The sequence below is a fragment of the Oryzias latipes genome, chromosome 11 (assembly GCF_002234675.1).
Source record: "Oryzias latipes chromosome 11, ASM223467v1".
Classification (NCBI taxonomy): Eukaryota; Metazoa; Chordata; class Actinopteri; order Beloniformes; family Adrianichthyidae; genus Oryzias; species Oryzias latipes.
In genome coordinates this window covers 9,938,809-9,964,219 of record NC_019869.2, presented here as the reverse complement: position 1 = coordinate 9,964,219, position 25,411 = coordinate 9,938,809, and the positions used below count along the sequence as shown (strand labels likewise).

The following is a 25,411-nucleotide window of genomic DNA, read 5'->3' as shown; positions in this document are numbered from 1 at the left end:
TGGTGCTCCCGGTTTTGACAGAAAGGACAAAACCCGCGGAGGGAGCTATGAATGGCAAAGCACCAAGGAGGCCGAGGGAGAGCAAAAAGGAGGCGGCGTGTCTTTGTAGTCGGAAAAGGAATGCGGAAATGTCCTCGCGCCGTGTCAAACCTCTCTGAAGGGGGTCAGGCCACATTCAGCCGGCGTGGGAAAGCCAGGCAGAGACGGAGCTCACGCGGCCGAGCGCGGCGGCAGCTCCATAGGCCCGTCCGCGCGGATGCATACGAGGGGGGTAGAGAAGAAAGAAAGCGTAATATCGAAAGAGGTGCGTGGCTTTGGAGGATTATATCGCACTTTTTGCCTTTGTCCTATGACCCCCCCTCTCTAAAAAGAAAAAAAAAAACTTATTACACACCCCCTTCCCTCCACATCCACAAGTTAGTTTTGAACAACCCTCCTCCTCCTCCTCCTCCCCCCCGTTTGAGAGGTTCTGCTGGGGCTGGCGCAGTCTGAGAGATGGGGGGGCTAGAGCCTGCACCGTGAACTACCTGTGTGGCCCCCGCATGGAAGACAGTGGGCAGGGATGCGTTTGATGGAGCAGTTTTTATCCGAACCTTGAACGCCTCCTCGCCGTTTTATTCGAGCATGCCGACGTTACGACATTTCACTGACAACATAAAACAAGGTAAACATGGAGTTTTTTTGTTAATTTAAATACAAAAACGCCAGTTTGACGCTTTCATGGTTGATTTATAAAATAAATATTATTTCAAGCGGTGGCACGAGCAATTTACCTTTGTGTTATAATTTATTTTATATTATTATCGACTCTGCCCCCAATTAAATTAGTAAAAAAATCGAGGACGCTTTAATGACTCATGAAAACATCCGTATAATTCAGTTACTACACTGTTCTACACGTTAGCACTGTTTTTAAGCCTCAAAGACGAGTTTTAATGTGTTTTAAATGGACTGTTGGTGTAGGAAGTTCAAACAATGCAACACGTGCTCAACAGTTTAGGTCTCCTCAGAAGGGAGCTCTTGATATAGAGAAAGCAGTTTCGTTATTTTGCAAACTTAAGACAAACTTTTGTTTGATTTTGTTGCTCTTTTTCGTGGTTTTTTCGACTGTTTATTCAATTTACGACATTTACCAGTTCCCGTGAACGCAACTTGAGCATTAATTGCGTATTTTGTTTCTTTTTCCAGAGCCAAATAAATCTATTTATTAGGCGTACATTTTGATTTAAATGTGGCTAATTGAATGATTTTTTTCGTGATTTTTCTGCATGTGGTAGGAGGACATGATTTTTTTATGCGTAATAGGAGGAGGAGGAGTGGAAGCTGGGAGACCACGGGTTTTTTCTGATTGTCGGAATAAAACATGATGACAGTCCTGTTAATGTCTACCTGGAGTGACCTAAAGTGACAAAGATGGTCTCTGTCTTCATCTGTGTCTCCTTGTCATTTAGGCTTGGCGCGTGCCAACTTTTTTCTGTGAAAATGCCTTTGTGAAAAACTCAGGCTCGTCACCCTCGCCGGGATTCCCCGCAATATTTTCACCAAGAGACGAGGAAAAGAAAAAGAAAAAAAATCTGCAAAAATGGACAAAGAATGTATTGGTACCCAGTATGAGCCTGTGGCCGAGATTGGAGAAGGAGCCTATGGAAAAGTGTACAAGGCCAGGGATTTGAAGAACGAGGGACGCTTTGTAGCCCTGAAAAGAGTTCGAGTCCAGACGGAGGAAGAGGGAATGCCGCTCTCCACCATCCGCGAGGTGGCGGTACTGAGGCAGCTGGAGGCCTTTGAGCACCCCAATGTTGTGAGGTAGGTGCAGTGGCAGAGGTGGGCGCCCTGTGTGTCTGCGTGTCTGAATGGAGGGAGCTGGGTTTGCTATGAGACAAGCTTAACATGCAACACAAGAAACACTTCCTTTTTAATGGTTTTTAGCAGCAACAGCAACTCATATGACCTTTGTGGGAGGTTTGCTGTGCAGCTGAGGTTTAGTTCTTTGGTGAAAAAGTACACTTTCAGTTTGCCTTTCTCCACCTTTGTTTCATCTAAATTGGGAGACACTGTTTGTAAATGTGCATTAATCCTTTCTTGCAGGTTTCTCACAAAGTTTAGTGTTGAAAGATAAAGCATAAACTATAATATGAAGCTTTTTATTTTGTTAGCATCGCATGCAAAGAAAGCATGACCTCTGTCTGCTGATGAGGAATTATCTTGAATGGTTAAGGCCTTAGTCACATGCCGGTATGTGGGTTGACCCGGTTTATTGGGTTGTAGTGTCGTAGAGAGGAGCGGCTGCATCTTCAGGGGAGTGGGGGTGTCTTGCAATTCCATTGAGGCTCGTGCGGTCACCTCATGGCAGTGGTCCCCAACGCCTGGACAGTAGACCATTACCACTCCGTGTGACTGTTGGTACTGGGCCTCAGGGTGAAAAAAAAACACATGACTTACATTATTGCTGTTTTATTTACAATCTGTTTCTGAAGGAAGTTTTATTTTGCAAAACTACTGGATTCTCTCTGCCACATCCGACCTGTCAAGTTGCTCGGCCATGTGTCAGAAAATCATCCCCGGCTAGGCAGACCGCTAAATTGAAACCACCAAGCTGGCGAAGTTTACAAAAAAAAAAAGAAGAAAGAGAAAAAAATACAGAAAAAAAGTCAGTGAGGAAACAGAAGAAAATCTTTCCACTTCAAAATAAAATAAATCTGCATTTAACAAACAAAAACAAGGAGTCTTAACTCCAAATAAGGATTTATTGTGACAGTTGTTCCCATACACCATGATAACAACACTTCATATTTAGTAACTGGCTGTCTAATGTTACGAGATTGTTCAAACCGTGAACCAACAGTTATTATATTCATAAAAAATACAAATATTGGCAAGAATCTGGCGATACAATACGTATTGTCATATGCATCTCACGAAACGATTGTATCACCATGCATGTCAAGTTGGCCTGCACAATATATCGCAACTGTATCGTCATCGCAATATTGATCACTAATATCGCATATCGCGAGTTTTCCTCATATCGTGCAGCCCTAATCTCAAGTGTCACTCGTTCATATCTGCAGCCCGCTACAAAACACCACAATCCACGTTTTTATATGATACTGACAGCTAGCTGGCACAGAATTACAGTTCGGTCCCCATCCCAAGCAAAAACTAAGCAGTACATGTCTCATAACAACAAAAACCGCGAGGCTGACTGAACATTTAGCATTTCAGACAGGCTGATTCTTGAGAGATTTTGTTGTTTTGTGTGTTGTAGAGCTGCTCAAAGAGGCTCCGTGTTCTCTGCTGCCAAATAGCCGTCAGGGGTTTAATTGGAAAACAAGAGTCAGACGCTCATAAATAATTAAATATCGTCTTGACAGCATTTTGAATCGACACAAATATCGCCAAAGGAAAAAAATTGCGATATATCGTCAAATCAATTTTTCCCTACACCCATAAACTTTACACTCAAAATTTAGGAGAAACTGGAAGCTAAAAACAAATTTCAGCCTCAGGCCGGTGTGTGAAAATATTGTCTCACAATAAACTGAAAAAGGTTGGAGACCCCTGCCTTAAGAGATATCATCAAAATGACAAATTGTTGCATGAAGTATTTGTAATAGGGTTATAATGATTCACTTTAATAATTTGAATAGTATCATCATTTGTGGTTGCCGATCCTATTCATAGTTGTATGTTGGTTTATTTTAAACGATCTGATTCACTGACCTAAAAATGGATCCAGGACATCTTTAGCCAAAAATTCAACCAGTGTGGCTCAGAGATGAAGACCTGGTACTGAACAGTGCAGGGGAAGTTTTCCAGATTCCTTGCATTTCTTTCAAGATATTCAGATGTAAATTAAATATCTGTACAAACAAAAACAAGAACTAATGTTAAACCCATTTAGTTTCCTAAAGTTCAGCCCACTGTTGTTTTTCCACATCAAAATAATCCAAATCAAACTTTATTAGAACATTCTAGAGAACTGTATGGTCACATGACTTTGCTAAATTCAAAGTGTTTCCACGCATTGACTGGAATGATGGACTGATCAGGTCATCATGTGTGTTGTCCGCTGTGATGGCCCTTGGTCATTTTTACGTTACAGTAAAATAAACCTATCATGTCTCAATCCAAATGGTATTTTTCCAATAGCAATTTGATTTGATTCATTTCTTTTTGAAACACTTTTTTGCCGCAGACACATAAATAGAAATTGATTAGTCGGTTGATCTTTACACCCATAATTTGTGAGGATAAGGTTAGTTGCATGCACTTATGGCGTAGGGGTGATGCTGTCATACATAAGTACATTTTCGCTCTATGACCATGTACTGACCTTTTTTGGCTATTTTTCGCCCGCATCCACCCGCATCCACCCATAAGGGCAGTTGTGTCTAAGGCTTAAGATAATCCCGGGTATCAGTTTTTTTGTATCTCAAAGCCACATGTCTATGTGTCTGAGTCAATAAAATAGCTCAAACCGGTTAGGATTTTATATTTCTTTGATGTTGTGCCCTTCCAAAAGGAGGAATTTATGATGCAAGAATTTGTAACATCACAGACCCAGATCATAGTTGATGTTTTATCCAGCTTCCCCATCTTGTTCTCCACCCATTTTTTTCCACATCTTGCTGGATTTGATGTGTTCCGGAAGTGGGCAATGCAAAGCCATGACACAGATTTTAAAAAAAGGCACAGAAGACAATAATAGAGAGGAATTTGGTTACAAACCTGCTGCCCCGCAGTCAGATGAGCAAGGACACACCTTTTGCATTTCAAGTCCAACAATTTAAGTATGACACTTTATTTTGTGCAGAAAACATTCAAATTGGAGCCTTTGCAGCATCTTGCTTGTCATATGACTACAGACAAAACTAAAATCTTTTTAATGGAGAGGGTTTATTAGATTTGCCATTTATGTTTTAGCTTTCAGATTTTTTTCAAACCTGCAAATAAACCCATGCAGAACAAATAAAAAACATTTTGCCTTGTGTGAAAAAAAGCTTCACGAAGTCACAATGTCATACACTGCGTCATAGATTAGCACAGACGCGAGCCCCCTGACCTTGTCCTTGTATCACAGTGGAAAAATGAGGGATTTGGGATTGAAGAGGGAGCTCTAAATGGATCATTCTGATGCATAAGTCATGTCCTTGTGTGTGTCACAATAAGTCCTCAATTTAATAATGAATTATAATTGTCCTACCTAAATGTGACTTCTGTGGAGTTTGTCTTTAGAAGGACACAGACACATCAGCAAACATTACAGTCTGTTGCATTTGTAGTCCACTATGACCTATTGTATACATATATATTTATATTTACAATAAAACGTTCAGGATAGAAGATTTTAAAAGAAGCAAAATAATTGCATATCCTCGTACAGCCAATCCTGTACAATCAAGCCAGGGGAAGTGCACTGTTAGCCCTCTTTATAACTCCAAGCAACCCCTGTGTGTTTGAAATGAGCTCCCTTATCTACTCCATATGTTCATGATCTGCTGAGAGGGAACTGCTGTCCACCAGTCAACCTGTGGAGGCCATTTAACCCGCACACCTCTGGAGGAGAGTTACTTGTAGCTCTTGAAGGATGCTTTAAACATCCCTTTATGTTCTAACATGTCCAATTCTATGGGCTTTTAAGTGATCACTTGTGGGATACGACCCACCAATCAGGTTTAGTCATTTTAGTCCATGCAATATGTAATAATGAACCAAGTACCTACTGCAATGTTGTTGTATTTTAACAAGTATTACAATTTAATAATAAAAGATTATGTGATAGTTTTTGTTTGAAAGATAATAATTTCCAACTGGAGTAAAAAAATGTTAAGGGCTTTGTCTGAATTCCAGCACTACCTCCTATCTAGATCCTGGATTTTAACGCAATTCACTCACTACTTTTTTTTTACGGCGAATATGACTTCATTCATTTTCTGAAATATAACCCTAATAAAAATGAACATTTTACAAAGACTGGATATGAAAAGTTGGTTGGTATGATTACAGGATTGTGGGTATTGAAAAGTGAATGGTATGTTACACCATTGAACTGAATTGTGGGGAAAGTGAATCATTGCTTCCCTACTTCATACCAGTATGTTTACATTGAAAGTTTCAAACAGTTTTGCTAAATTTAAGAAAGATTTAATTTTCATTGTTTTGTTACAGGCTGCACAGTAGTGCAGTGGTTAGCGCTCTTGCCTCACTGCAAGAAGGCCTCTGGTTCAAGCCCCAGAACATCAATGGGGGACCTTACTGTGTGGAGTTTGCATGCGTGGGTTTTCTTCGGGGACTCCAGCTTCCTCCCATTGTCCAAAAACAGGTTTCATAGGTTAATTGGTTAGTCTAAATTGTCCATGTGTGTGATTGTGACCCTGCAACAGACTGGCGACCTGTCCAGGGTGTCCCTTGCCTTCGCCCGCAATTGGCCTGGATAGGCTCCGGCAGCTCCGTGAGCCCGAAAGGGAAAAATGGATTAGAAGATGAATGAATGATTTGTTACATTACACCAGGCTTAGTAGCCAACAGAATGGTTGTCCTTACTTCTTAGCAAATTTCACAAAAACAAAAATAAAAAAGGATTTTTCCAAATATATTTTTTGCTTTTGTTGTTGTTTTGTAATAAACTTTACTAAGGGTGAACCGAAACAAAACTGTGACCAAACAATTGAGGTTTGAACCAAACCAATGGGAACCCTTCACAATTCCAGTGTTCTGATGGTGAAAACTTGAATGATTTAAAAAAAAAAAAGGCAAATACTTTTTTTTTTAAATTGACAAATTGTTCAAACACAATGCATCGCAACTCTAGTGAGCATTGATGCATACTGGTTTTTAGAGGACCTTTGGGAAATTTCTGGGGCACTGGATTTTGGAATTGTAGATTTGGACACCTCAAAGAAATGGAGAACGTCCTGAATAGTTCACTAAGTAGAGAGGAAACTGGAACACAACCCAAGAAAGGCAGAATTGCGATTTATATAATCAGAGCTGTTCTTATTAATCACATTAGAAAATGTGTTCCTTGTAGAATTTGGAGATGTATGATATTGTGGCTGCCATCCAGGTTTTGTCACCTCTGTTCAAGCACTTCCTGTTAAAAATCTTCAGAAGTTGTCATAGTAGCTGGTGAGGAATGCTGCTTTTAGTGACTGCCTCTTTCAGAAAAACATCCTAAACAGTTTTTTTTTTCGTTTCCTAATCAAAGCTCTTCCTGGAAGGTCCAGCATTATCTGGATTCTTTGTTATTGGGTTGCCTAGTTTTACTGGGGCTTGAGGCTTAATGGTTTAAATAAAGGAAACATGTAGAAAGTAGTCTGTCTTGTTATCTGGGTGGATGTGTTAAATGGAGCGTAAGGGAAGATTGGTCACTTTTTGGCCTCACATTTTCCCTGAAGTTTTTAATTTGCATAGCAGGACACACAAAGTATTGAATTGGTACTAATGTTTCCCCACTTTATCTGGACAATATGGCTGTTTGTGTTAATTTTTAATGTTGTTACAAATGATGACACACAAAGGGAAATTAATTCTTAATGATAAAAGTCTGGTTTAACATAGAAAAGGGGGGTGGGGTGTTTTGAAGGAATCCTTTTCCCTCCTGCAGCAGCAGTGTGTGAACATATGGCCCCTCTTCAGTTCAGATGCATTGATCTTTGTATATCTGTTCTTTCTGCACAGGTTGTTTGATGTGTGCACAGTGTCTCGTACAGACCGGGAAACCAAACTAACGCTCGTCTTTGAACATGTGGACCAGGACCTGACCACATATCTGGAGAAGGTCCCGGATCCTGGAGTTCCGCCTGAGACCATCAAGGTAAACATGACCTTTATATAAATGGACTCAGGTAAGCAAAGGCCTTCTTTAATCAAGTAGATAGGAAGATCAGTTACAGTTAATAAAGTATTTTAAAGGTGTAGAAATGAAAATGTTGCTCAGTTTCTGTTCAAGGTGTAAAGGAAGTTCTAGTTTCTTTTTTCCTGTGGGTTCAGTTTTGGTTGAATGCAGTCATGTCCACTGCAGTTATGAGAGACTTTTGGGGCACTCAGAGAATTGTTGGAGTGGTTCCTCCAACCAAGGAAGTGTTTGGAAGGAAGGCAAACGTGGCAGATGGGTTCCAACTTGGTTGCACGATAAGAGGAAAACTTGCTGTGGGCGATATTAGGGATCAATGTTGTAATGATGATATAACTTGTGATACACGAACAAATAGCAAAACAAAAAACAACGGCAGTGTTCCCCGCTATGTCACGGTTCACCTTTCACAGTCTTGCTGTTTCAATCTCGCATTCTTTTTTTTAAACAGTGCACTGTCTTCTGCATCTTGATCGGATGTTGACCTTGTCAATCAATCTCCTCTGTGCCGTGTCTTTGATACAGAATGCATTCAGTTTGCCAGAGTTACTTAAATCTTTGGTTTCATTCTATAAAACTGTACTTTTTCTAAGTCATTCTAAGGCAAGAAATCTGGACTGTCGATACCCAATGCTAACTTATGTACTCACAGTTGGCTTGGTGCGAAATGTTGAAGCCGCACAAATCTTGCTCCAGACTTTTACTTTCACAGATCTCTTCCAAAATATGAAAGACTTGCATCGTATATTACCAGCCAGACACAAACCGCAATTAATCAATTTTCAAACAGTTGGCACTTGCGTGTTTTGAAAACACGCCCATACGTCACAACCAAATCAGACTCCCTGATTGGTCAAAGTTCCATTGGTTTAACATTCAAAGCGTGGTCAATGGCTGCACGTTTCGTACAAATAGCCCAAAAATGGACTTAAATACTTGCATAGTGTCACGTCAACATAAGAGTATTAAACGCTGAATTGTGCGCATGCAGTATATATGCATATATGTGTATATATATATATATATATATATATATGTACTCACAGTACATATATATATATATATATATATATATATGCACAATTCAGCATTTAATATTCTTATGTATATACACTGACCAAAAATATAAACGCAACACTTTGGTTATTACTCCCATTTTTTATGGTATGAACTCAAGGATATGAAACATTTTCCACATACACAAAATAACCAGTTCTCTGAAATATTCTTCACAAATCTGTTTAAATCTAGTGAGCACTTCTCCTTTGCCAAGACAATCCATCCCACCTCACAGGTGTGCCATATAAAGATGCTGATTAGACAGCATGATTATTGCACAGGTGTGCCTTAGACTGGCCACAAGAAAATGCCACTCTGAAATCTTCAGTTTTGTTTTATTGAGGGGGTCAGGGGACTCAGACAACCAGTCAGTATCTGGTGTGACCACAATTTGCCTCATGAAGTGCGACACATCTCCTTCGCATAGAGTTGATCAGGTTGTCTATTTTTGGTCAGTGCATGTGTGTAGACTTTTCTTCGGAAGTGGTTACTTGAATGAACGTTTCCTGGTCCAATGAGAGAGACTCACTTTTATAAAAGAATATTCATTTTTTGTTTAAAAATTAGGACTATTTGATTTGATCCCATCAACTGGCTTTGGATCAACCCTTTTTCTTGACATTCTACGTCACCACCATCATCAGTTTCCCCTCTGGAAAAAATTATTGAGCATCTACTTACACTCTACCTAAAGGTCGGAAGTGGATGTGTTACAATCTTCTTTCCTCTGTAACCCTCACTTTTTATTTTAACTTTTCCCACACAAATCCCCTTTTGACTATTTCTTGATCAGCTTTCACCCCAAGGTTTGTAAATGTGCCACGAACAATACTGGAAAGGACTACGCCCATTCGGAGGCAGCAGGCTCCGAGTTTGAAGTGTCAGAATTGAAAGTGAGAAGTTCCGGCGCTGCAGCCACAAAAGGTTCTTCACCTGAGGGCTGGGAGCCTGTGTGAAAGATTATGTTTAAACGACACATATAGAAAAAAATAAAACAATACTGGCTTTACGAAGGATTTTGCGTAAGATGATGATGTGACTTTCCTGCCTTAAATCTGTTTTTTCTCCAAGCCTCTGAAAGATCTGTTTTTTTATGACTCCAGTATTCCTGTTCAACTTTTACAGGAACTTAGAAAATAAATTCTGTTTGTTTCAAGAAAAATAAAAAAATTAAATTCTAATAATTGAAAAACAGTATTGTTTCCTTTGATCATTACTGAATCACTAGTAGACCTGTGTATGTTTATTTCTTTTAAATTTAAATTTAAATTATTAAGGCAAAAACAGCCATTACTTAAAGCTTTCAAAGCTGGAATTTTCTTCAGTAAAAAACAGCATTTTCATACTATGCCTAAATGATGCTTGATTTTATGGAAAATAATGTTATCAACATTGTTGGCTTGTTTGTCAAACAAAGTGAAATAATGTTAGTTTTAATATAAAGAACAAAGTCTCATTTCAATGGTACGTTGCTGTTTTGTCATTAGGGACCTCAATACAGCCTTTCATTGGAACCAAAGGCATGTTTTTCCCTTTCTTGAAGTAATGCCACTTTAAGTTTTCAGCAATTAGCCTCCATATTACATCCATCCATTCATTTTCTGAACTCGTTGAGTTCTTTTGGGGGCCCCGGGTTGCTGGAGCCTATCCCAGCTACTATTGGGTAAAGGTGTGGTACATCCTGCACCAATTTGTCGCAGCTACATATTACATTCAAATATATATTCATTCATTCATTCATTTTCTATACCATTTTTCCCTTTCGGGGTCACGGGGCTGCCGGAGCCTATCCCGGCCACTTATGGGCGTAGGCAGGGGATGCCCTGGACTGGTCGCCAGTCTGTCGCAGGGTAGAATATCCACAATCACACATCCATTCACTCTCACAGTCATACCTATGGTCAATTTAGAGTTTCCAATCAACCTATGAAGCATGTTTTTGGACAGTGGGAGGAAGCCATTAAGTAAAATAAATAGTGGTTGCTTCTTTGGTGAAGAAATCCTTCCAAGAAATCCTGGAAGAAATCCTAGTTGTCAACTGAAAGCTGATAATTACTGTTTAGGAAAATAACGTTTGTTGGCACAAGGAAATGTTTTTTGTCTCTGTTTCAATTACATAAAAATATGGATCATTCCAAATCAACTCATTCTAAACTTTGCCAAGTTTGTGTGTTTTTTTTTCTTTATTGTGCAATTCTATGCATTATCTACCACATGAGACTTTGCTTGCTTTTTTTAAGTCTAGACTTACAAGCCAATACTTCGGTTTTGACCTGATTAATGTTAAAATAAGTTGTAATTTTGTCAAATTTAGTGGGTTTGATCTGTGATCCTAATCCCCCATGTATTTCTTTGTCTAACCTCTATTTGCACCACCCAACTTAATCATTTTAAAAAATATTATTTTAAACATTTTGTTGCCTTTTTACACAATCAGCAGTTCATGTTCCTGCCTGCACCCATTCTCAAGCCATACGTCAAAAGTGTGAAAAATCCTGAAACAAATCCAACCCTGCCGCTGTACCCACATTCAGCCTATTTATAATCTGTCAAATCAGAAACAAAATGCAGGTGGTAGGAACTGCAAACTAAAGTTAGTGATACTGATTTGATGAACAATTGGAGGTAAAAAAAATAGTTGATCATAAATCATCTTTACACAAAACTTTTCTAATGTGCAACACATTGTACAAGAATATTATGCTGTCACTCACCTTTCGGCATATCCCGTAAGCGGTCACCAAAGCAAATCAACCTTCACTGAGTCCCACAGGTGGTTACCGGTATGTTGAATGCCCTTCCTGGCATAACCCTTTTTTTATCCGGGGGTTGGCACAGAGGGACTCAGAATTGGGCTACATAGTTCGGCAGTAGCATGAAGGGACTTGCCCGAGTACCAACCCTGGATAAAGCTCATCGCGCCCCCTGGGAAACAATTCCTGGTTACCCCTCGAGCCAGTCCTACACGCAGCCAACTCAACCATGTAGCTCACATGTGTCAAGCCCAAGGCCTGCGGGCCAAATGTGGCCCGCCATGTCATTTTATGTGGCCCGCGAGAACATAAGAGTTTTTAATTTCTTAGAGAAAAAAATAAAAATGGGTGTGTATTTATTCATACTTTGGGGGAATCAGACTTAAAATATGGGATTGGGCAACTATACATTAGGACTTAAACACTGCCAATATATAACCTAACCTGTCAGAGTCACATTTAAAAGGATTTATGTTAGAGTAACAAGCAAACATGTTTTCTATGCAACTCTAATTGTGACTTTAAAAAGTTATAATAAATAAATAATGAGTTATTTAACATTAAGGAGTAGTTACATTTTGTTTCATTATATTCAGTTACATGTATAAATCATATCTGGGCCTTTAAAGACAGCCGCCATGTTGATGTGGCCCTCAGTGAAAATGAGTTTGACACCCTTGATCTAGCTGCTATTCAAGAATATTATGTATATTTATAAATCTAAAATGAAAATAATTTGTTGTGTGTACCAGACTGATCACCGTGATTGCAAATAGATAAGCTGCCTGGACATCCCATTCATTATGGACGTTTGAAAGAATTTGAGTAATTCAAATTGATAATGTTTAAATTTCATAAATAGACATTGTATTTTGTTTTTCAAATAACATTTGATAGTTGGCAACTAGGGCTGCGATTTTCGTTATCAGTTATCAATATTGCGATGACGATATAACTAGCGACACATGAACAAATAACAAAACAAGCAAAAACATCATTTCTATTTTGCTGCAACAGTTTAATTTAAGTAAGAGTCGACATAACTTAAGTTATACTTCAAATGACCCTTGTCTACAAATGAGGCAAGCATCTAACATAAAAGGGGACCATCCGATTGGTCAAATCCATAAAGGGATTTGTTTGATTCGTTGAATAATTCGAGCTACCATAAGATTTTTTAGCACATTTCAGAAAACCATTTATGTTCCTCGTCTTTTGCTATATGCGTATAGCACAGCTTGATATTGCGATAACCATAAATTTGCGATTTATTGTGGAGGGCTATTGGCAATGCACTGAGCTGTTGTCCACTAACAACCAAATTATAAATGTGTTACTTCTACTGTAATCCAGAAAAGCATTTGCTAATCTGTTTTGTTGTTAATAAACTATAATTCGACTTTATTTATACCGAAAAGCCACAGCTGGATATTCTGTGATGGTGGGATCTCTCAGGTCAGCTAAAGCTAGAAAGTCACTTCTTCTTTGCTTTTTTCAAGGTCAGAACAAAGCAGATCACTATTACGGCAAGTTTTCAGAAAATGCATGTTTCTTGGATTTAAGGCATGTGACAGTTTCAACTAATGAGATAATAATAAGAGACAAATAATACACATTTTTTCATATTATTTGAAAACGTTTAATCGTTTTTATATTTTTGAGTAGTACTTAAAATGTCCGATGTATACTTATGTAAAAATAAAATCTAACTCTGGCTTTAGGACTTATGCATAGAAAAATCAAAAACTTTCTATTTCACAACACTGTAGGGAAAATGTTTTTGTTTTATTTCTTTTATTTATTTATTGTGTTGTGTCAAAACAAATGAATTTGAAATTGCTTGCACTTTCAATGTCACTTGTCATGTTTCCTTAAAGACCCACTTCCGTTAAAAATGTGTTTTGCGTGTTTTTAACATGTTTTTGTAACATTTTTCTCATGATGGAGGAGATAAAGAAAATTAATACTGAAATAATTTCTGAGTATTTCTATATTTAAATTGTGGTGAATCAGGAGCAAATGAAAAAACGCTGTTTGTAGTTCTTTACTAAAAACTACAAAAAGAGGTCTGCTCCGCTCCATTTCGATACATCTGCATGATCGAAGTGGGACTCTAAAAGCCTAAAACCGACATTGTGCATCCCTACTGATTTGAAGCAATATCCAATTCATCGTGGAACTATTTTTGGCAGCAACTCGTTACCATTAAAATTTTTTAGTGTTGGGGACGCTACAGTATCTGTCTAATGGTTATCCTGTTTCTTGCTTGATGAAAGTTTTAGATTCTATGAAACTGTGTTTAAAAATTATTGTCTAATCATTGGAACAAAATCTCGAGAAAAAAAGAAGGAAGAAGATAGTTAAATTGTCACGGTTTATCTATGTCAGATTTGAAGGGTTAATAGAATTCTTCCCAACTTTAGCCAAGTTTGAGACATGAGGCTTTCAGCACTGTTTAACAGTTGGATAAGCTCCTCTTTCAATCATGATGCCCCATTAGACCACCCCTCCTCCTTAGGCTTTCTCTTAACATCCGACCAGCTGGAGCCTCAAGGGGACAAAAGGACAAGCAGTGACAACACATCATAGGCACCTTTCCCTGTTATTTCTAGGACACACAGTGACCCAAGTGTGACCCCATTATCCCCGAGCAACTGTCTGTGCTCTCAGCTCCACCTTTATGACAGCAGGTCTAACTTAAACCATCGCTCATCTGAAAAAGGCATCAACATTGTCTTCATCCCAAACCCCATAAGAACCATAAAACGATTCACCCTCAGCTAAATTACCTTACCGCCCAAAGACCTGCTGTCCATACTAAAACCAACCAGTGACAGACACCCCACCGTGGCCCATCTGAACCCTTACCCATGATAAATACTTCAACCCTCCACCCTTCACCACCCACTCTGATTCAAGACCCACCACATGGTCATTGATGAAAGAAGCCCCCCTCCAGGGATCAAATGAGCTGGAAGGACATCAAGCAGCCTGCTTGCCCCAGTCTTAGTGCTACTCAGGCGGGCCAGTGCTTGGGTTCCTCCTCCACCACTATTCACCACTATCCTCCATACTTCCACAGCTCCACTCCGTGGGCCCACGAAGGGGGGAGGTTAATGAAGCATGGGGAGGGAATTACACTAACGCTAACCGGCAGATGTCCTATATTGTTCCATACTACAATAAACAATATGGCTGCCTCTGGTACATTAGCATCAAAAAAGGAGCTGAGCTCAGAAAGCCATGTTTTGACTGCCTCTTGTAGTCAGTCTGTTTTCTCCCATTTTTTCAGGGTTAGATATGTTGCCTTTTTGTTTGGTTTTTCTTTTCTCCACAAGTTGTTTAAAGCACCTTTGGAAAAAAAACCTTCCAACTTCAATTTGGAACTTTTGACTCGTGCAAATCATATAGGCAACCTTGTACTCACATACTGTAAATCTTGCCATTTCTATCTATTTATTAGACACTGCCTCAATTGCCTTTGTTGAGCTTAGTTCTGGAAAAATGCTGAAATGTTTATGACTTTTCGTGTTTGTAATTGATGCTATAGAAAAGGCTAAGAAGGCCAAGATTGTTTGTGTCCAAGAGTCACACGTGAGATAATTAGTGTTTACTAGGAAATGCTGTTGAAAGGAAACATGGTGAAATGACTATTTAAAGCTGAGAGGAACTGATGGGTGGAGGAATACTATTGTGTCAGCCCCCCCCATGCTACACACACACAAACACACACAAAAATGGCTAACTGCCTGCCTCTGTCCTATGGCCCTGTGTGTCTGCTGCCATTCTTCATAGGTCATGGCTGAATGGAGATGTAGAAAGGAAGGACTGTTTATGCATCCTGCCTATGGTCAGAGGGCACCCACATGCTTTTGCATGCTTTCACTCAGTGATGCACCCTTACGCAGGGGTACACATGTACGCAAATATACCCGTTTTACTTTATAACCAAATGTACAGAGCGTTTGTGCCACATCGCTCATCATCCCCACAAAACCGTGTGGGGAGTCTTTTCTATGGCTAGCACACAACCAGGCCCCACGCCATTTGCTAATGTTTTCTGCTTGAATTCACAGGCCTCATTGACTCGCACACCAGCTGGTTGGCCACTTAATAGAGCTGTGGACTCTGGTCCTCTTCACTTGTGGGGTCTTGATAGACTGTTTTGGAGCTGTTTGTTTAAGATATGTGTTTCCTTAAAAAAAAACATGTGTCTTTGTAATTTTAGTTACCATTGTTTTTCCTTGCTCTATGTTACCTACCCTACCTAATTCTTACATGCAAAAACATGAACTGGATGCATTAAGTTGCCTGGATGACAGTTGAGGTAACAAACTGCCTTACCACTATCCCTTGAACTATTTGTTTACAGGTGTAAGACCTGTTTGAGTTTCAAAAGAACAAGTCTAAGCTGGTTTGGAAATAGCTTTTTCCTGCTCACAATAGTTTGCTAGTTTGTCGTAGATGCAGTGCTACTTGAAGTCACTGCTGACGGGCCTGAAAAGCAAGCAAGAAACAGTTAACTATAGCAGGACAGCTGCTCGCCAACACAGATCTGTTCTCGCACAAAGCAGGGGCCTAACTCTGCCGCTGTCATTTGTGTGTGTATGTGTGTGTGTGTGTTATAGTCAGTTATCAAACATCTGCCACAGTCGACAAGAAAAGAGATAGGCTTCTTCTTGTTGACTCCCTCAATACTTCAATGTCTTGTTGCATTTGTATGTTGTTACTTTTTGTTTGGTAACTTTCTGTGCAGATGCATTAATTGAAGTTGTTAGTTTTACTGAATCATATTCATCAGGTCAAACACACCAAGTTAAAAAATTCAGTTTGTAATTTCTTTCTTAAAACCTGTTTTTTTTTTAGGATATGATGTACCAGCTGCTCCAGGGACTGGACTTCCTGCACTCGCACCGTGTGGTTCACCGTGACCTGAAGCCCCAAAACATCCTGGTCACTAGCGGAGGACAGATCAAACTGGCGGACTTTGGGCTAGCTCGCATCTACAGCTTCCAGATGGCTCTGACATCTGTGGTGAGTTAGTGCCTATCAAACCCTATTGGCACAGAGTTTAGCCTCTCTGTCTTTGATGGGGAACTATTCCCTGACCCTGATGCCATGTGGAGCTTTGGCCAACTAAGTGTCATGGCACCTGTCCACTAAGCATCTCCTGAAAACCTCCCAGCTTATTCTAGAGCTTTTTCTTTCATTTTCTCATATGTTCTAAAACTGTTTTCCCCATTTTTAACTAATGCACAAAACACATGGCTTGAACTTTTCTCCCTTCTCCTGAGAATTGGATAAAAAGCATCCAGTGTTTTGTCTGGGCACTTACGGGGCATCAGTTGGTATCTCAAGAGGAGTGCGCCAAATGATAGGATTTCTCTGTGTAAAGTGAGAGCCAAGTCCCCCCTTCATGTAGTGTCTCAGGAACCCCTCAGTGGCTGTCACAGAGCGGGATGGAGCAGACAAGAGGAGACAGATAGGCCTCCCCTCACACTGTCGGTACTTTGATGTTCAACTGTTGAGCTCTGGTATCTGATGACTTGATAATATACAGAGGGAGGCAGAAGGGAAACTTGGGAAGAGCTCAAATTAAGAAGCAACGAAACAATAAATGTGGGCAGCACTAGACACTTGGTGCTTTTTTTTTAATGTAAGCCTTTATGATAAGGTCTTTTGATCTTCTTTGCATTCATGCACACACATGCATTCATGCCTTGTAGCACATTAGCAATTTTCCCAGCCTGAACTTGTTCAATTCATTTGATAAAGTTGTAATGGAATGAAAAACGTGTCGAAGCAAAAATGTAAACAATTAAGAAAAATAGTTTTTTTTTAAAAAGCTTTGGTGTTCTAATCCTATTGAATACATACAGGCATGTAGTTATAACATTTCATAGCTTAATGTAAAGCTATCAAAGATAAGATATTCCTTTATTAGTCCCACGATGGGGAAATGTACTTGTTGCAGCAGCAGTACAGGTACAGAGAGCGATATATAAAGAAAAAAAGAAAAACTATGGAGTCAATATATACACAATATACACACATAAATTTCCAAAAAATTGCACAGGATTAACAAGGCTGCCAATAAACCAGCCGTGATAGCGTCATGGTTAGTAGCTCTGGTTTGATCCCACATGTAACAGAAAGATAGAGGAATAGATGAATTTGTAGTGGCTGGTTTGAGGCACACAAACACCATTTTCCAGTCTTTAGAAGAAGAAAAACGAATTTCATGTTGTTGTCTCACCAAATTTAAAAAATAACACAAATATTGTTACTACTGTACCTTATGTAGTTTGGCAGTAAAAGGGAATTGTTAGTCTTTGGAGTTTAATTATTCTATAAACTGATCAGGATGTCTGATATCAGCTAAACCTAAGGTTTTTATTGTGGAGGTGTTGCAACTCGAGTAACAAGCAGCTAGAACTGACGGACATCTCAATTTGTTCTGTTATTTTAATTCAAAAGTTATGTAAAAATAGTGGATTTGAGTCTTGGATTCAGTGTGTTCACATTTGATGCTTCGTTTAAAAGAGGGACACATTTAAGCTTTAGGAAAGCATTCTCCCAGATTTAGATAGCTAGAAATATACAAAGAAGCAAAATGAATGCAAAGACTGATGTAAATAATACATGATAAATTACAAAAGCAAACAAGTGTCAGATCAGTTGCTTTTGAAGTGGAGTTGCAAAAGGTGAGCAGGCGGCCTCATCTGTGATGACCTTTGGTAGATCATTGACAAGCAAGGAACAACATGTGAGACTAGAGCGTGTTCCAACTTATTATGCAAATGATAGTTTTCTAAATATTCAATGCAAATGACAGTCAGCATAATTTTCAAGTCACCAACCAGTAGGGTAAATATTAAATGTTATTGAAAAAACCTCCTGAAGATAACAGTATTTCTTTTAAATGCACTGTTCCACATTATTACGCACCAGAGAGTTCCACAACATTTTATAGATTCGGAAGAATGAAAAATGGTCATTTGTTGAATTTGCTCCATTTGGAGAAATCAAAATCTATTCCAATCAAAAATATTTTGATTGGTCAAGTTACATTTGACCCCTTATTTTGTAGCAGCTTCATAATTCCTGCATCAACTTGTGAGTTTGTAGGATGACAGAAATGTCTTATTACCGTGACAACGCACCACACCACGTAACAAATAGTCCACTTTTTGTGTAAAAAAAACAATCTAAACCGAACAAATAACAAGAATAAAGTACTAAAATCTGATTGAATATTTATTTCTTTTGCACGTGACCATGGTATAAGCGGGATAGTGGCCTTACAAGTCTGCATTATGTAAGGGTTAATGGCTGACGAAGTATGCATTATCACTTTTTAACGCACACCGTGGTAGCCTGAACTGCTTCCGCGAAGTGCGTTAAAAAGTGATAATGCATACTTCGAAGGCCATTAACCCGCTTATACCATGGTCACTTACTAAAGAAAAGAATAGTAAACCGTTTTTAGTCCTTAATTCTTGTTTTTTTTTTCCAATTTTGATCGCTTTCTCACAAAAAGCAGACTATTTGTCACGTAACAACTAATCCGCGTCGCGCCGATGCAGTCACGACTCTGCGATACAAAGCGATATATATATGCTTATCTTTCCGATGGGTCGAATAAAGCATCAGTTCAGAGAGAAAGTTCTCCTCTTACCGCTTGTTTTTGTCCAAATGATGAAGCAAAAGGTTGTTATAAAGATGCCGGTGCAGTGATACAAAACATTTAAGCTAGGCGACCGGAACTTCTTTTTTCACCGTGGGTTATCCTGTGGTATATCACTTTTTAATACACACCCAGCAGCCAATCAGAATCGAGTATTCACCCGGACCATGGTATAAAAGAAATTAACCAGAAATGATTCGAGCTTCCACGGTATGCGTTAATTTCTGATAATGCACACTTCGTCGCCATTATCCCTAATGGATTTGTCTGGCAGAAATCTTCCTTTTTTGTGTTTATCTGCATGAACCTGTGTGTGCCCTGAATCAACCTCCAGTCTTTTGAATAGTACGATGATCTCGCTCAATTTTTGGTTTTCATACCTTGTCTATGTCATTTAACTATTTCACGCTGTTTTAGAGATTCTTTTTCTTTCCTATATTCCTTGAAAATGTTGGTCTGCTTCATAATGTGGAACGTCCTTCTTTAGTACCGTAGTTCGAACTCACCTGGGAAACTAATTATCTCAGGTCCAAATAGCGCTGATACAAAATATCATCCATGAGTTTAAATTAAAAAACAAAGAATTTCCTTTTTTTTACACTAAAATACAATTTGCATAATAATTTGTACATCCAAGGTTTTGCTTGCTTTGCCTTTGACTGAAGCCCAGCACTGTCTCACGCCCTCATCCAGTCTTATATAACCCCACCCACAATTACTGGAAAGATACAATGATTGGATTGAATTGTACAGAAAAACTGAATAGAATATAAATGACTGACATGTCCAAAAACACCGAAATCTGTGTTCTTATATGGTGTAGCAGATCCATTTACTGTGTGTCGGTACCAAGTGGCACACAGTTTGGGTATCCATCTTTTGAAGTAGCATTAATCAGATCCTAGTTTCTTCTGCCATTATTTATTATTGGATACAACCATTGAGCTAATTGACATACAAATTGCTTTTGTAAATGTAAAAACAACACCATTTGCGAAAAAAAGGTTAGTACATAAAAACAGTTGAGCAACATCACACTGTTCATTTATGCATGAGGCAAAAAAAAACAGAAGAACTATTAAGACTATTTTATGATTTGGACAAGAAATTGCTGAGTTCATTTATGAGATCTATCCTCCTGCTTGTATCATTGCGTCATGTTAGTCAATTTATAGTTTCACTGTGGATTTTTTTCTTTTATGACTAAAAGGGCGAGCTTTTTGTTGAGGTTAGGGTGCCTCTTGGGGAATTACCGGCTATTAACACATCAAGTCCCTAAATCTACTCATGCACCCAAGATATGGTTCAAATACATTCGCACACACATCCATTTCCTTCTTTGGTTGTAAAGGTTGGACCACATAGATTTGAATAACTGCAATTTTTGTTCTTGAATCTGTTTTTCACCAATAGTCTTTATGAAATGCAAAACAATACTGATGAGGTAGAGCATCTCATTACTTCATTTCTGACATGTGGCCATAGTTGGAGCTTAGGTGCTAAATCTATTTAGTGATGGGGATTTGGTTGAGTTATACACAATGCATGTGTCAGTGTACTTGTGTTTGGTGCATACTTTGGTTGTTGAGCTCTGCAACGTGAGGTTGTCGGTTCCAGATGAATGTTCGTGCATCTGGAATCCCCCTGGAATCCCCCCTATCAGGCCAAAACACGCACACAATCTCTTTTCACGCATTCATTGTTTCCTCTTGCTAATTAAAGCACAAAATCTTTCCTGTGTGCAGAACGCGGACACTAAAAACACATTTTCTTTAAGAGGATCTTCCCCTTTGCCCAACAGACCAGCAGTTACTGATTTAGTCACCAGTGCCACTGTAACTGACACAAATGGGCTTTGGAGAACTGCTCTTGCTTAAGCAGACAGGGCAGTTTTTGAAGTGAATCATTTAGAGCTTGTAGAATGAGACGATAGTCGAAGTCAACATTTGCATAAAGCCGTCAAAGAGTCCCTAACTCCCTTTTTTTCCCCCCCAGTCTTGCTAACTGAAAGTAGCACTCTCATACACTAAAGTGATGATTTACCAGCACTGCTTGAACTTCTCTTTTTGTGATGAATCTACTTTCTTGCCCAGCAACACGGTCGGTTGTTGTGTTCGGCCAGTACATACGTTTTAAGAAGAAGTTATGAAATTTGACGTGATACGCATGCCTGCGTTTGACTTGTGGCTCAATCAGCAACACTAACAAATTATGGTCGACTTAAAAGATAAAAAAAGAAGAAGCAAAGGTAGACAAATCACATGGTCTCCGCTGCCGGTGGAGATCCTCACAGCTGTTGGTTTGTTGTTAGTTTTTCTGAATCGGGTCAAGATTGGTGTCTCGTAGTAACACAAAAAGTTAATTGATTGATCAGACCCACCTGATTACCCCAGATCTTCATTTTTTTCATTTGCGTTTTAAACTTTTAAATTACATGTTATGTTAGTCACAAGTTCCCAATTCAATTTTCATTTTAATTGAATTTATATTTTTAGGTAAAATAAATTGACTTTCAAATAATTTTAAGTTTTCACTTAATTAGTAATGTAAAATTATCAAGGTTGCAATGTTTAGTAATAAGATATGACTTATTACCTGGAAAAGTAACCAAAAAGCATGTTTGTGCCATAGTAAAACACGAAATTGCTTTAAATGAAAAAGCAACTCTGTCATTTGCTGAATTATTTTTGTATTTTAAAACTAATTAGATTTAATACAGAATTTTGTTGACCCAGCTCTCTAAAACACAAAATGGTTTAAAAAAAAAGGATTTCGCACTGTCAATCTGAAGTGGGTGATCACCACACGCTCCTAAACTGAGATTTTTGTTTTCCAATAAACTTTATTACACATTTTTCAATTTACAGAAATTCACATTCAGTTGCACAATAAATAAACAATTGTTAATGTCAAACACACATATAAGACCAAACAACAATAATAGTAATATGCCCTGGGTGTGTCTTTTTTCTTCTTAAATTATTTATTTATTTTTTAAATGCTCATTTACAAACCAAGTTAGGGTGAACAAATGTTATAAATGCGCATATAGAAAAAAACTAAACAAAACAAAATTTAAATATAGGCAAAGGCAAGGCAAAAAACAATTAAAGATAACAATACTTTTGATATATTTTGATAAATTACTGTAGTTTTCTTTTTTTTGTTTGGAATGCATTTAAGACACGTATAATAATCAGAAAAATAATTTAAAAAACACTAAACAAAGGGCATGTATTTTTCCATTTACACAAATGAATGAAATGTCTGCATACATCCTAGGCTGAGACGTTCCATCCTAGGTTCTGGATTGGAAGTACAAGTCAAGTACAAGTCAAGATTCAAGTATCAAAAATTATAGGTAAAATAATGGTTATTGTTGCAAATTGTCATCATCCATCTTCAGAACCTGCTGGATCCCTTTCAGGGTCACGGGGTTGCTGGAGCCAACCTAGCTAGCTACTGTTGAGTGAAGGTGGGGTTCACCCTGAACAGGTTACCAGTCTGTTGCAGGGCCACACAGTCGCACACATTCACACCTAGGGCCTATTTAGAATCCCCAATCACCTATAAAACAGGTTTTTGGACAATGGGAGAAAGCCAAAGTGCCCCACACGGGGTAAACAGGCAAACTCCACACAGTTCTCTCTGCTCCTTTTCAGTCATGGAGATGCATGGTGTGCTAAATATATTAATGTCATGTGATATTCTTCATGAAAGGGATAAAAAAGTAAACAAAAGACAAAGCATACAAAAAACAAAAAGACCATGATCGGCCTCTTAACATTGAACTTCGTGTGGTGAATACTTTTAATGAGCAGCTATACAGAATTGGTAAAACAAACAAACAAAAAACCTAAAATCCCATTTTACCACCTTCTTTATTAAACATTGGACATGCTGTTGAAAAATGATTCCCCTTTTGTTCTTGAGTAATATTTGAAGGTCACCTGTCTGATTAAAGGAACTGGTTAAGCTGTAACTGGCTCCACTAAACTGAATGGAAACTTAATGAGTGAGCTGAGATTTTGGAAACACACACTTCAGTAATACTCAGCATTTGTTTCGGTTTATCAGTAAAGGTGTGCTTTTTGGGGAAAGAATGTAAGGCACTGAAAGATCAAAGGAATATTTCGAAAGTTTGATGATGAAACTTACATCTATCTGACATTTGGGAATTTGGGAACGTAAACTACGTGTGACTTGCGTTCAAGTGACCACTTCCATTGAAAAGTCAATGTAAACGCACATAAACGTGCATTTTGCGCTCTAAACTCTAGCATTCATGTGCTGCAACGCAATTTTCCAAGACAGTTTTCAGACTTCATTGCAAGTTAAATCAAGTTGAACTTTGACCTGTCAGGAACGCGGATGTGGTTGTGACTAAGGGATGACGCCACTTTTAATTCACAGAAGTACCAACCATTTGAAAATTGTTAATGGAGGAGAAATTAATAATTGCGATTTGTGTTAGAATTCTACGACACCAAGTCTTTCATTCATCGGAATAGAGCTGTGAGCAAAATTCATGAGATTTGCACCGCTTTGACATTTCGCACCAAGTCTCTTCCAATTGTAGGTGGTGGACATGCGCTAGTAGAAGAAGAAGCCCTTCCTTGCATTCAAACGCGCATTCAAGACACTGCTTGACACTGACCAAATTAATTCGTCCAACTCGATGTGATACAGACCAAATGCAAGGGGTGAGTTTTGACAGAGTTTGGCTTCATGTTGAAGGACTTCCTGTCATTATCTACAACTCCAAAGGTAGCAGAGGATTAGAAGTTACGTTAGATTTTGTTAAGAGAAATAAATCTAAAAGCTGACTGTATGGGGAGTCTATTTTCCATACCATTCACTCAACATCTACTGCAGTACAATGCAGTCTGGATGGTCCCATGAAGCTCATTTGCCTAATCCTTGCATGCATGTCATGTGCATGTTGTTGCCTGTTGAATTGGATTTAGTTAAAAAAGTTTTTCACTTACAAGTAAACAGAAAGTGATGTTATAGTTAACAGATTAGATTTGCCTTTAAGTGTTTGTTTTTTGTCTTTTTATCTTATCTTAAGAACATCACAACACAAAAGCTGAAGGGGGTTTTTGGACTCTGAGTCAAATTGTTCAGTCATGACTAACACAAGGCTCACATTAAAATGACTGAACTACTTACTTTCATGATTTTGTGAGCATAATTTACATCTCCGATTTGGTTTTAGACTCCTAACCTTTATCCCCACAGCCTTCTGTGAACTCTGTCAGTGTTATCTGTGCCGAGAAGTGAAACTGTTACCTGCTCCAAGGTGTTTTCCCTATGTTTCCCCCCAAGTTCCCTTCCGTCTGCCCTTACCAGAATAAGAGACTTCAATACATCTTGAAACCAGATTACCTCTCTATATTCAAGCTCTTAACAAGTTTTTTTAGACTGTTCTTTTTGCCTAAGACAGACAGGAAAAAAGGCAAGCAAGCGTTGGCGGGGGCGTATTGTACTGCACACAGTTGAGCACGTGCGCTCTGGAGATGTTCAAATATCTCCTCAAACAGCTCCACTTGGTCAAAAAAAACAGAAGAAAAGTCAGCCTGAATAGTCTGCAGCATAGCAAAAGACTGGCTCCAGCTTGACTTAAGCAAACATTCATACACTTACATGATATAGAATATATACAAGAATGAATACCAGCACATTTTTAGATCATTGCAGATTTCATACCTTAAAAAAAATGGGAAATTATAGACACGCCACGCAATCGTTACACGTGGATCCACAAACCCTTGGCTTAAGGAAAAACACAGACACCAATAGTCACCTGTATATCAAAACCGAGTCCGTACAAGCAACAGCAAACTGAGCATTAGCAGAAAAAGAGGAAAAATGACAGCATATATCAGGAATTTTCCAGTTAATGATGTGCGGATGTGGTAGCACTGGGGAGAGGGAGCCACTGACTGTGCTGTCTTTGTTTCGTTTGCTGTGGGCCCCGTGCAGCATTCCTGTACGCTGTGCATACTTTGGCAACAGTTGCAGTGCCCCCTTTTTTCCTGTCGTACCGTAGAC

At 38.8% G+C, this 25,411-nt stretch overlaps 1 protein-coding gene across 2 annotated transcripts in view; it reads left to right on the top strand.

The window, feature by feature from the left end:
* Positions 1-25,411, top strand: part of cdk6 (cyclin dependent kinase 6) — a 47,139-nt gene continuing 21,728 nt past the window's right edge. The window contains exons 1-4 of one of the 2 annotated variants that reach the window (XM_020707100.2): positions 1-304; positions 1,452-1,806; positions 7,684-7,819; positions 16,537-16,704. In XM_020707100.2, the coding sequence (XP_020562759.1) occupies positions 1,583-1,806; positions 7,684-7,819; positions 16,537-16,704 (528 nt within the window). In that variant the 5' untranslated portion in view covers positions 1-304; positions 1,452-1,582. Of the gene's footprint in view, positions 665-1,451; positions 1,807-7,683; positions 7,820-16,536; positions 16,705-25,411 lie in introns of both variants that reach the window. The other variant, XM_004074000.4, reaches the window with a different exon arrangement.